This window comes from Limulus polyphemus, unplaced genomic scaffold, assembly GCF_000517525.1.
Source record: "Limulus polyphemus unplaced genomic scaffold, Limulus_polyphemus-2.1.2 Scaffold275, whole genome shotgun sequence".
NCBI lineage: Eukaryota > Metazoa > Arthropoda > Merostomata > Xiphosura > Limulidae > Limulus > Limulus polyphemus.
This window is the reverse complement of record NW_013665885.1, coordinates 316,768-330,860: the sequence shown is the minus strand read 5'-3', so window position 1 is coordinate 330,860 and position 14,093 is coordinate 316,768. Positions and strand designations below refer to the sequence as shown.

Genomic DNA, 14,093 nt, shown 5'->3' with positions numbered 1-14,093 from the left:
GTTGACCCAACGGGTCACGGTGGTCTAGTATTTATTATTATTGTATTGATCTTCTAACTGTTACAATGACGCAGTGCACATGCACTCGTGTTACCATATCCAATAATATATAACTAAGCTTTAGTCTTTACAAAATGACCTGTCTCAGCTGTGTTTTAGTGGGCTAGTACTTTGTAAAATACAGTCACATTTCAACTATTATATATTATATATGTATATACATTATTTCTATTTAGAAATATGCTTTCAAACTTGTTTTTCTTAAAACAACACCAAACAGTAAATAAAGTAAAGCAAACAATTATCTCTTCTAGTTACGACCTTTGTACTCATCTGCCGAATGTCATAGGTTGCTAAGCCTTATGAAATTTCCTACGTGGAGGATGTAAAAAGAAATTTTTTTTAGGTATTATATATACATTTTAATTAACAAAAAAATCATAAATTACTATATCGATACCACAGAATTCTACTATAATTTATCAAGCATAGCAACTAAGCTGTATTTGGTTCTAAAATAATATGAAATTTTGGGCTCACTAAAGACTTACCTCATCGTTTGAGATCTTGCGTGAAAAGAATGAAATGAGCACAATAACACGTCAATATGGCTGAGAAAACCACTAGGGGAACATCACGAGCTTTTGACTGATTATTCATGTTAGATACAGAAGTGTATATTAGAGACTGTTTCCAAAAATGGAAAGACGTAAGCAGAGAGGCCACTGTGTTTGATTCAGTACAGGAGTGATTTCTTGGGAAATAACAAAGATAAGATGTTCTTATTTTATATTCTAGCTTGTCAATATCAGTAGTTTGAGTTCCTAATTCATACAAACTGTATATGAAGGTATGAATAATATATATGTATATATACGATATACACAAGCCATGTGCAAATATATTTAAATAGGCATACATAGTTTAGTTCAATTGAATGTGTTATTAATAATAGTAGTTTTTTTTCTTTTAAAAACATAACTATTTATAATGCTCCCTAAATAATAAAAGAATAAATTATAGTAATGGATGAGAGTGAAAATGCTTGTAAATACACGAAGATCCCTGTTTAATCTGGAGCTGAATAAGGCTGTTTCAGGCCTAACTTTAATAAATAAAAATCGTTTTTGAGTGCTTGCCTTGGATTCAAATGTGCAATGCACTTGACCAATCAGAACACTTAATGCAATTAGCGTCGGTAATTGCCTAATTGGTATTTCAATTTTCATTTAATACTCGGCAGTCTGCCACATGCTTACTGTCAAGTTGGATGCGTCACCGAAAGCCGAAGTACCGTATCTTAGGCCTCGGGAGCAAAATAGTTGTTTCTTCATTATTCGTTCTATTTTTTTCACCCCTTACGATGCCTAAAGAAAAGGGACTGTCATACACAGCTAAATTTAAATTAAGTGTGATTAATTATGCAAAAGAACATGGAAACAGAGCTGCCAAAAGATATTTTGGTCGTCCACCAACAGAAAAAATTATTCGTTGCTGGTGCGAACAAGAAGAAGAATTGAAAATGATTAAAAGTGATAAAAGCAATTTCCAAGGAAAAAAAACTAAATGGCAAGATCTCGAAAATAAACTGTACAAATGGGTTGTGGATCAGAGAAGGCAAGGACTATCCATTTCTACAAATATGATAATTTTTAAAGCAAAGAGGATTGCATGTGATAATAATTTAGAAGACTTTACTGATCATATATCGTGGTGTTATCGGTTCATGAAATGCAAATGCCTAGGTCTGCATGTGGCTGAAGAATTCATGGGAAAAAGTAAGAAGTGATATAGTGATTAAGTCATTTAAGAAATGTGGTATCAGTAACACAATGGATGGGACTGATAATGAAATTCTCTTTGACCATAATATTGGATCCAATGATTCCTTTCCAAGCGACAGTGAAAGCAATGAAGATTTTGTAGGTTACGAACCAAACTAAATAACAGTAAACTTTTTTTTGATTTACAGTATTTTTTTATTTTGATGTTTTGAGCTCTTTTGTGTTTAGAACAATATATACTAATTTTTAAAGTATCAAATTGAATTTTTATTGAATAAAAATCTTTCAAATACGACTGTAGCTTTTTTTTCCCCAAAACTGTGTCTTCAAAATAACGGTGCATCTTATATTCCGAAAAATGTGGCCTTTAAATTATCTTCAAATGGCAGAAGAATCATCTTCCTAAATGCAACAGAACAGAAAATATGGCCACAAGAATACTGTCAGTTGACAAAATCAGAGCACATTTGATATTCCTTATTTCATAAACTATATAAACTAACGACTTGATATTTTAATTTCAAGTGTATATCATGAAAAACACTAACCAGCCAAAATTCTAAGAAACTGATGCCAATCATGGTGGATGAGTGTGAAGATTTGGCATGGAATACCTCCTAAACTATATTGAAAATACATAAAAACTAAGAGATAACATGGGAAAATACTCGTACCTTTGATCTCTAAGATACTGAGGATCAAATATAAATGTATTATCATCAAGATTCCGTGCTTGGTCTCGCTGGATGCGTCTATCTTCTTTCTTGAACTGTTTCTTCAACTGTCGTTCTTTTTCAGACTTTAACAAAATAAAGTGATCATGCATTACAAGTTGAGTTTTGGTTCAATGAAATTTATCACTATGGAAATTTTGTGATTGTATGCTTTCCAACCACAATATCTACAAATAAATGAGTTATTCTTTACATTCTTAATTATGTAATTTTTAGCAAGCTGACTTTTCTACCTGTCTGCAATGGCACCATAATGCTAATTAAATAAACTGATTGAGCTCAATGCTTAACGTTACACCTATTGGTATCTTAAAATATGGTTTTCTCAAATGAAATAAAACATTCAAAAGTTGATTAATTCTGAAAAATATGGTTCAACAATATTTACATGTGTGAAACCAAAATTTTTGGGTTTGGCAAACGATTACATTTATTTTTGTGCATAAAAAACACAATCTTACCCAAGAATATTTAGCAAAAGTTATCATTTTCCTAATCTGAAAATGTATTTCCAAACATAATTACCTCCACTGACACTTATAGGCATTTCTCGATCTTAATCTTTGCCATCTAAACATTGTGTTCACTTGCTCCAGTCTTTATACCCCACTTGACTGCCCTCAGCAATATCTAACTTGCAAAACTTTACACGGGCCCTCACATGCCCTCTATGCTGGTACTGTATATAAACACTGTATGTCGACAATATAATCACTTTTGTTAGACTTACCCCATCCCAGTCACTAACACCGGCTCTTAGTGGGAAGGAACGGAGGGTGAGTTGTCACTGGAGGTAAGTATGTTTGGATATACATTTTCAGATTAGGAAAATGATAACTTCCAAAACATACATACTTCCACTGACACTTATAGCTAGAATCCCACATTGAGAAAGCGGATGGGCCGGTGAGGGCAAAGTTCATACAGAAAGTGTTTGCATAGAACAAAGGTGTACCATGAGAGGTGGTACCCAAGCAGGGAAAACTGCAATGCATCCAGAACAGGTATGCTCTACACTCAGAACTACAGAAAAGTGAAAAGGGTGGAATATTACACAAGTAAGTATAATGAGCCACCCCAACCACGCAGCCAAAGTTCCACAACTTGGGGCTGGATTTAAGGGGTCATGGCAGCTACAAAATGATGCATTTTGAACAACTGGATTTATGAAAGAAAGAAAGCAACACCAAAATAGACAATCCTTCTGATCAACCTGAAGAAGTCCAAAAGGTAACATCCCAGGCTTGGATTGACAGGATCATCTATGCCATACTCCAGCCAAGGTCCAAAACTCATCAGGTCTGGATTTACAATCAGTCATTTTTACTCCACAACCAAGTAAGCAAGGAGAATTCCACTTACCCATGGAATTATTGAGAGGAAATAGAACACTGTTCCACTAAGGACCTAGGATGGGACCGCGTTGCATTCAGATTTACAAGGAGATAGTGAACCCCTTGCATGAATAACCCAACAACTGACAGTGCTCATAAGAGGGTCCAAGCACACCCCCACAGGATAGCTAAGTGCCAAATCTGGACAGGTTTTACAAGTAGGCTCCCACATAGGTTGGTCCTGCTCCTACCAACATCTGGGAAAACTTCCAGGGATCCAGGTAGGAGGGTCCACAACTTTGCCCACTTATCCGAGAGTGGAGAAAACTGAACACTCCAAAGGAAAATCCTCTGTCCACCACCCAAGCGACTGAGAACAGGGTGTGGTACGGACTCCCTGGCTCCACTAAAAGCAGTAAGGGGACATTTATGCAGTGGGGAGTCCTGAGGAACAGGTCTCCAGAGACAATGTAACAAGTGAACCACGTAACCTAAATTTCAAAAGCAAACCGATCTCGACTGATTCAGCACTAAGATCAGCAGGGACTGGCAAAATCCCCTTTACTCATGATAGTCCATGAGTAGCGGTCCATTGGATTTGTATTGTGAGATAATACTACCATCCAGAATTGTGTCTAGATGGTCTTATGAAACACCTCATCATTGGCAGATGCCAAATCTGGTGAGAAGTGATGTGGAATATATTCCAATCTACAACAGATATCCCCGAATAGGCTATAGGAATCAATTCCTGAAGTCCCATGGTTAAAGTAATGGGTTATAAATCCAGGGACACTGCAGGATCCATTAAATAAAAAATGGGTGCATAGGACCCCTGAACAGTTCTGTACAAGCCAGAGAACATCTAAATCTACATCTAAACACAAAATATCTCGGTATGACAGATTATAAAGATGAGAAATGCCTGGAAAAAGAATAGGAAGAAATAATTTATTCCCTTCTCTGGCAGTGAGTGTTCAACAGGAAGGATCTGTCTGGATAGAGCAAAAAATAGGTGGAAGGATAGACAGTCTGGTGAACAGGGATGGCAAATAAATCAGAGCGGCTGCATCCGGAAGCTGATAAAAATAGAAATATACTTCGAGGGAAAGGTGATACAAAGGGCCATAGGTTTGAAGGGATAAAGTGATAATGAATGAAAAACCAACTCTAAAGTCCCAATTAGGCAAATGAAATGGTTGTTTGGGATGAACAATATGAAAGGATCACAAAATGAGATAGCACAGGAATCAATAATCTTCGTATACATAGAAGAGCAAAAGGTAGCAGTGAAGAATGTTGTATATGATGCAAGGTAAAAGCCAAACCTTTCAAAAAACTTGAAACTATGGAGACTGTTGGATGAAGTGGGCTGAAGGCTCACCGAAGACACCCATGATAATATGTAGTCTGTTTCCATCACTAGATTGCCATAGTAGGTTGATGGAGGATATAGTCAAATAAGTGGAAACTGTAGAATTTAAACCCCTATGGTTGGGCAAAGGACTGCATAACTTCCAAGCATGAAGCTGAAGTCGTTAAACATCCAAGTTTTGAATGTTGGACTAAGGCTGTCTTAACAAGGATGAATGAAGAGGTAGCAGTAAACATTCCTGGAGCAAATGAAGAGGAAACCATGTCTGACCAGGCCAAAAAGGTACTAACATGAGAACCCAACATGGGGTGAAATGAATCATAGACAAGAGATGAATAGGAGGAAAGGCATAAAAAGGGAATCGTGTCGGGTGTTGACTGAAAGCATCTATCACCAGAGCTTGTGGATGTAGAATAGGAGACCAGAACTGTAAGCTAGCATTCCTATGGGTTGAAAATGTGTTGAACATTGGAGAGCTGAACTGAGAACAAGTCCATTGAAAGACCACCTGATGGAACATCAATGCTGGTGGAAGAATTTGATGGGGTTGAGAAAGATGATCTGCTATCAAAATCATAAACTCTGGCACATGACAGGCCAAAAAAATGGATGTGATTGGAATGAGCATAAAAAGAAGATCCAAAGCCCGAAAACCAAAACCTTAAGGATGAGAACTTCTCTGATGAGAAAGATATGAAACCACTGTGGAGTAGTCAGGATGAATCACAACCATTTTGTCATGCAAGAGAGGAATACCTGGAATCATCACTAAATGTACTGCAAGAAGTTCAAGAACATTGATATGCAGGGTAAATTCACAGTCGGTCCAAATACCCTCGAATGCCTACCCTAGAAAAAAGGCACCTCATCCATGAAAAGTTGGATTTCCACATGAGGAGGTGGTATTCAGACCCTGATATTCATGTTGTTCCTGTCCAGCCACCAGTTGAGATCTGCAAATTGTTCGAGCAAAGAGACTGTGTGATCCAAAGGATCAGTATCCATGAGCCACTGGCTATGAAATGACTAATGAAGGGATCTCATATGGGCCTGATCCAATGGTATGAGGGATTATAGGGAAGCCCAAATCCCCAAAACAGAAAGAAACATCAATGCAGTGGGAGAAAGTGACATAAGCAAATGTCTGACAAATCCTTCCCTAGAATGAAGTCTGAGGGGAGAAGGTTGACCTCGACTCAAAGTGCACTGAAAAACACCCCAAGATGGACCATGTATGGAGTTGGTGAGAGAATGGATTTTTCCAACCTGATATAATGTTCACCCTTCTGCTGTCAGAATATGTGGATGTAGTGTGGCAACTTGACATGTTGGTGCCAAAAGAAGTCAATATTCCAAATAGTTATGTGTGCACAAATCCAGAAAATGAAGATGCTGCTCAAAGGCATATACTACGAAGCAGAAAACTTGGAACTGCAACATATGGTCTTTGTGTAAAAATTGTAGAAATCAACAAAAAGACTGCTATGAGGATGTGAAGGGAGGTGTCTGTAACATCAAACTTGGTCATCCAAAGATCATGTGTGAAGTGCTATTAAAGTTGAAGAAAAGATTCCATGGTGAAATGAGGAGACTGAAGGAAGAGATTGAGTCAAAACAGATTAGGGATAAGAAGCCAATCTCTAATGTTCTTGGTCACCAAAAAAAGACGAGAATATTATCCTGGATGAATGGGATCAACCTTCTGAATGGGTCGACACCGATGCTACTGGCACCATCCCAAACTTCCAAAGATTCCTGAGAATACGGACAGAACCGATTCTATAAACCAATAGGACGAGATGTTGAAGGTGGGGGCCACGAGATGCGAATGATCGATCCTCCAGAATTACACGTTGGAGTAGAAGACAGGTGAGCAGCCAATGACAATAAAGAAAACTGCAAATGTGACATATAAAATTGGGCTTTGAAAGTTTCAGGAACTCCAACAAACTAGTGAGGCCGAAAAAGGGGCGACTCCCAGAAATCACGAAGTGGAGTATCACAATACAGTAGTTAGAGTGAATCCACAAAAATGGAGATCTGGTAAGAGAGATAACAGATTCTAACCTGAAACCCCATAGATCCAACAACAAATCCAACTGTTCAATGTCCAAATATACTACAGCCACACGATGATAAGCCAGGGCATGTTATTCTGATAAACGAGGGGACCAAGGCATAGCAATACTCTCTCATAATTGCATTGCAAACATCCTAGCATACACGGCAATATCAGGGAAAGGAGGAAGAACTAAGTAATCCCCCTGAGATCCTTCTGACAACAAGGCAGGGTAGACTCAAAAGAAAAATGTGAATCTCCATAGCTTCACAAGCTCATGTAACTAACTGCAGAAAAGAGGCAGAAGGTGGCTGATCAGATGAGCTCGCAGCAGAGGCAGTTTTATTGGAAGAAGGAGCAGACAACAGTGTCTAAATTCTCCCCAGTATATTCAGGTTCATGATGAAAAGCCAATTCTGAACCCCCCAAGCTGCATGAAGGACTCCAACTCATCTCAAAGCAGATCATGGACATCCTCCACCGAGAGTGCTCCCCCCCCCCCAAACTACCACCAGACAACAAAGGAGGAATGGACGAGGTCTGGTTAACCCCTGTGCTAGAAACCATTACACAAGAATTGACACTGCATTGTTTTGTACTTGAACCGCAAAAGAAAATCAACAAAATATCAGCAACAAATAAAAAAAACAAACAGACTACTGTCAAAACTCTTCAAAAAGAATGTTAACCACAAAACATAATTCCTAGCAATAGTGCTTTTCGAGAAAAAGTGATTATATTATCGACATGTAGTGCTTATATACAGTACCTGCATAGAGGGCATGTGAGGACTGGTGTAAAGTTTTGCAAATTAAATATTGGTGAAGGCAGTCAATTGGGGTATAAAGACTGGAGCAAGTGAACACAATGTTTAGATGGCAAAGATGAAGATCGAGAAATAGCTATAAGTGTCAGTGGAGGTATGTATGTTTTGGAAAGTAAGTGCACAGTAATTACACAAGTTGCAGAGCAGACCTGGGTGATTAGCAGTATTTTCTAATCAATATACTCATTAATCAATTAGTATGATTTATCAATTGATGAATTATTTTTTGGAACATTAATATATATGCTCATAGGTAATTGATTATGTTACCCAGATCTATTGGAGAGTATAAAAATTTTGTTCAATTTTGCTTCATGTCATCAAAACTATACGACATTTTAAACCATTAATGTAATAAATATAAACATACTAAAAGTTGACTAGTAAAACCTGTCATAAAGATTTTGTGAATACAAAACAGCCTATATACTGGGTTCTTGGTCATAATTAAGCTTTCAGATGCAACTCAGCTATCAAAAAAAAAGGTTCAAAGTTCATACCATACATTTAGTAATTTTTTTGTATGTTTAATGAAATATTAACAAAATATAGCACCTGAATTGTAACTTGGCAGCCATAAGCAGATCTCTGTTTAGTATTTGACATCACTCCAGCTAAAGAAACATCGACAGGACCAGATGATCTTGTTGTAACAATCTCTTTCCTGTGCTCTAGTAGAGGCTGTATCAGGCTAAGTCTTTCAACTCCCAAAAGCTCAAACAGCTTAAATAATACACAACTTTCATAAGCAACAGCATTTTTTTTTGAAAAGCAAATTTCATAAATGAACAATAACCTCTAAAATTTATACAGAAAAGAGTGAATCAGAATTTTTATATTGTTTCTATGCTTTAAAAAATAAAAACAGGTCTTAAAGAAAATTCAATTTTGTATCATAAATTTAATGTTGTCTATAACTAAATTTTACAGGCATATTTGCTTGTATATATATATAAATTGTTTTTTTCTAAGGCAGCATTAATAAAGAAATTATTCACTTCATATCACCAAAGTTTAAAAAATTATATACTTTTCTCACTTCAATTTAAGAATATTATTTAGATTACTGAAACAAAGTTACAAAGCTGATTGGTTAAAATTCAAATTTGTTTGTTTCTTTAACTGAATAAGCAGTTTCTTTAGTTTGTTTGACCTGAATCCTAAAGTTAACATTTTCCTACACTGAAATGTAGTTCCGATAAATTCTTTCCTCCTCTCAAAGAATAGCTTTGCCCGAGCTGTACTGTCCTCTAAATGTACAAAGTTTTGCTCATCACTAGCCTTGATATTCACACCTCCTCTCAGATACTTTTATATGAGGCAGCTGCATAATAGCATTAAAATGAGCATGTGACAACCCTCTACCAATACGAGTCTGACACAACTCTCAGCACAACTGACTCCCTCTATGCAGCATTTAGCCCAATATCACTTCAAGATTGAGCAACAGAAGAGGAAAAGACACCAGAATTGTGGAAGAAATGTGGGAAGAGTGAAAGAAGTAATAATCTATTGGAAATACATTTTCAGTGTAGGAAAATTTTAACTCCAATATGATATGTTATCTCCTCTCACAACTCTATTCTCCTCTTACAGAATAGATAGAATTTCACTCGGATCTGGTGAAGGGACCGATGTAACATTACCTAAATGAGCCCCCTTCAGAAAGTGCCCAAAGGAAGCCCATGGGTGTGTGAATAGAGAGTATGTAAGACAGATACATAGGAGACCACATCATTTCTAAGCCAGGTATACTCTTCACCCATAAAAATGATGCACCAAAATAAAGAAGGACACATACAAGGGGCTCCATAAATTAAATGAAGGAACCCCTGGTGTACAGTGGCTAGAGCACGGTGGACCATAAAGGGAAGTTCAACCAACACCAACAAAACCATGATAGGAATTACCCAGCCCATGGTAGGAAGAGAGTCCTCTACCATTCACCTATGACACAGGAACTGGAATGGAAGAAGATTTTGTGTTCCAAGGACACATATCGTCACAAATGCATGTCCAACACCAGTACCCCCTCCCCAGGAACTGGCAGTAGGAAGGTGGACAGCAATTTAGCAGTTCAACTCTAGTTCAGAACCAGCCAGAACTGAGAATTAATTGTCCAGTTGACAGTAAAAGGAGGTACTTGAGCCACTCATATGTGAAGACTTACATGGCTGGTCCAACTCCAACCAACAACAGTACCCCCCCCCCCAGAAACTGACATCTAGGTGGTGGTAGAAAAGAGTGTGCCCATTTCGAGAGTTGAACTGCACTGTGGGGGAAAACATCCAGTCCATACCTGGAATAGTACATTGTGTACACCATCTACACTGGCAGATCACTACTGCCCTGCTCTCAACTGAATGGAATTGAGTACACCCTGGAAGAAGCCTCCACAGTCTACCACCCCCACAGCTAGAAGCTAGTGAGTGGTAAGGACTTCCATACTCCATTGGAATAAAGTAGGTAAATGTGTTGTAGAATCTGGAGAAATACAGCACTGGAAGAGGGGGACTGTGAAACCTTACTTTTAGAAGCAGACCATTCCAGATACAGCCAAACAAAGGAGCATCAGGGATGGACAGAAATCCCTTTGTGCTTTACTCATGTTAGTTCGTGAATGTACAGTCCAGAGCAAACATCTTTATGGTGCAAAACACAGGGAGAAAAACTGTGCAAGTGGTCTTGTGGAACACTCCATCTCAACAGTGGGCGTTATTGGCCTGAATGGTGTTACAATGTGGGTTTAAGAATAAGTATACCTGGTCAGGCAACACTGGCTGATGTATCGGGCAGGAAAAACTGATACGAATAAAGGATGACATAGGTACTGGGATATAATGTGTGACAGACATCGAGAGTGAACAAATACAAACATCAATGTGCATATGTCAATAGAAGAAAAAAAAAGGGTCTTTCAGGAGAGATGATATAAGGAACAGAATGACCTGAGCTCTAAGGGAGGAAGTGTGAGGGCATGGAAGAATAATATTGAGGTTCCTATCAAGGAGGGCAGTAGGGCACAGGAACGAAACAAAAGGGTGAGAACTGGAAGAGTGAAGACATGGCAAAATCTTGTGAAATGGAAAGTTGTTAACAAGGCTGCATGATAATCAGCACTGGCGGATACCAAAAACCCCTTGTCAAAAAGCCAGGTAAGGAAGGAAATCAGGTGCATGAGAGTAAGAAAGGATGGAAAAAACCATGACTAGAAGACCAATGGTGTTAGACATACTACTTATGTTGGTAAACTGACATTGAGGAAAAGCAAATGGAATGGGAAATCAGGGAAACAACCTGTGGGGAAAGTCTGGCCCATCTGGCAAGGTACCAGACAAAAGCCATGCATGAAGATGGAGCATTGGAAGGGAAAGATGTAGTGTGCCTAACTGAGGTTGTCTGAGGACAGTGGGTAAGAAGGGTAGATGAAGAGGAGGTGTCAGTAGGAGCAGACTGCACTGGCCGAAGTGGTGCTACCAAGAGGAAGATAGATGAGTTTTTGACATCCACAGCTACAACCAAAGGATGTACAATTGGGAACCAAAATCTGGGAAGCTTGAAATTCAGATGGGTGGCAAATGCACCTGCAGTACTCCACTGGAAACACAGCCATACACATTAGTCCAGGTATCACTTCATGAAGAGAATTTTGTCAGAGCCCAATAAATGACACACGGCCAGATTCACAGCACCCAATATATGACATGCCAACAATCAAATGTGATGACTATAGGTCCAAAACAGAAGGTCCAAAGTATCTAAACAAAGAGACTTCAACTGAGTGATGTATCCGACAACTGTTGAGTTGTCGGAATGGATCACACCAACTGGTTCGGGAGAGATGAGCAGTGAGCAGTTCCAAAAAATTGCTATGCAAAAATGACTCGGCAATAAACCAACAGCCTGGAATCTCCTGCACATCCAGATACACACCCCAACCCAAATTAGAAACATCCGTGAAGAGGTGCACCTACAGATGAGGAGGAGTAAGAGGAACACCCATTGTAGTGTTGTCTTTGTTCATCCACCAGACAAAGTCCACATGAAGGGAAGGATGAAGATGGACATGGGTGTCCAAGGGATCCCAAATGGAATTTTACTAGCTTTGGAAAGCCCACTGAAGAGATTGCACGTAGGCTCGACCAAGATGAATTAGAGCCTCCAAAGATGCCCACATCCCCAAAACAGATAGAACCTCTCATGCAATTGGAAAATGAGAGGAGGAAATGGTCCAAACAAGAAGTTCCCTAGATTGCAGGCAAAGGGGAGAAGGGTGGGCCTGGCTGAGATGGGAATTGAAAGGTACCCGGGGATGAATGAGGTGTTGATTTGGGGAGAGAAAGAACTTCACCTTGACCAGCCTACCTACCCGTGCAGCCCCTTTTAGGAAGAAGCAGTGTGAAGGGAAGATGTGGTATGCAAAGCTGCCTCACATGAAACACTGCAGGTAGATGGAAGTATCAAGGCTAGTGGCGAGTGAAAATTTGTACATATAGAGGGCAGTACAAGTCAGAAACAGCTATTCTATGAGTGGAGATAAGATATCATATCAGAACATAGCAATGAAAAATTATAGGTACACTGTTACATTATTTCAAGTAAATTCGCTACACTAGCTTGAGATGTTATTTTATACATGTTCCAGACTGTCAATCCTACATAACTTTATAAAGAGCAAAGACTAATAAAATAATAAACAGCATGAGAACACACTGAAGTGCAAGAATAGTATCTTTAACAAAAAAAATCCTGTTCAAATGAAACTTAAGCTTCGTCAAAAATTTAAATGGCACATGTGGAAATGCATACTGTAAAATTTAATTTCTTTTTTGCAACTAGAGTTATGAATCATTGTAAACAGTGGCAAAGTAAGAAACACAATAGTTTAAGCACATCAAACTGTGACCTGGAGAAGTGTAAAATCTGTATGTAGTCCTTGAAAGTTAAAATCGGAAAACCCTTTCTTAGTAAAACATTCTTCAACTGCTTTACGAAATCAATAACTCAATGGAAGTCACTGAGTCTAGTTTACTAAGACACTAAAAGTTTCTTATTAAACAAAAAAGTGAAAAACTACTATCATTAAGGTTTAAGCAACTAAATGTCCTTGTGAAAAAGAAATGAAAAAAGCAGATATATGTTCTTCAATACTAAATCAAAAAGGCAAAAAGAACCTTTTCACTATTTTATTTGAACGTAATACTTTACTGCTGACTATAAAAAACAGAACATGTACTTTCCATTTAAAAATATCTACAAATCTGCAACATATGATGGGTTTATATTTTTTTCAAGGCATTGATCCAACCAGTTATATTGATGATAACAAAAAAATAAGTGAGGATATCAACAATAATAGCAAGAAAATTTAATCCATTTGGGTTTCTATTAGTGGATAAAATGGGAAAACACTTTTAGTGTGAATTTGTTATAGACCACCTCCATCAGATGATAATGATAAGGGCTGGATTTAAGGTTTTTTTAAAATAGTTTTGTTTTGTTTTAAAGGATGGGACAGCCAAGATGGATCAATAGGTCCCTTGTTGTCCCTAAATATTATGTTGTATGTTATGTTAAGATTGTGTCCAGTTTTGAACATATTGCAACATCATCAATGTAGTCATAAGATGTTTCCGTGAATGCAAAATGAGGCAATTTAGTCACAAATTCCAAACAATTAATAAACACAGTTTAGTTAAATATATTAAAATATCCATAATTTGTTTAAATCAATACCAAAACATAATTACATTACTTCTTTTAGATATCTGTTTAATAGACAGAAAATATTGTAAAAACTGAAATGTTTTCAAACCACTTTGGGAAACCAAAACTATTTTTACTTTTAGTTCATTTTCCACAAAAAAATCCAAATATTCACTGAAAAGCCTGCTGGCTTTTGATTATATTTACCAACATTTGATATAATAGATATTAAACAATTATTCTCATATGATCAATAAAATATTTCATTAGACTTT

General features: G+C 37.6%; 1 protein-coding gene across 1 annotated transcript in view; it reads right to left on the bottom strand.

Moving 5' to 3' along the window:
• Nucleotides 1–14,093, bottom strand: part of LOC106456962 (activating signal cointegrator 1 complex subunit 3-like) — a 266,949-nt gene that overhangs the window by 214,984 nt on the left and 37,872 nt on the right. Inside the window, exons 5-6 of the mRNA XM_022382757.1 lie at nucleotides 8,668–8,835; nucleotides 2,459–2,583 (exon numbers count right to left, since the gene is read on the bottom strand). Of these exons, the coding sequence (XP_022238465.1) occupies nucleotides 2,459–2,583; nucleotides 8,668–8,835 (293 nt within the window). The remainder of the gene's footprint in view (nucleotides 1–2,458; nucleotides 2,584–8,667; nucleotides 8,836–14,093) is intronic.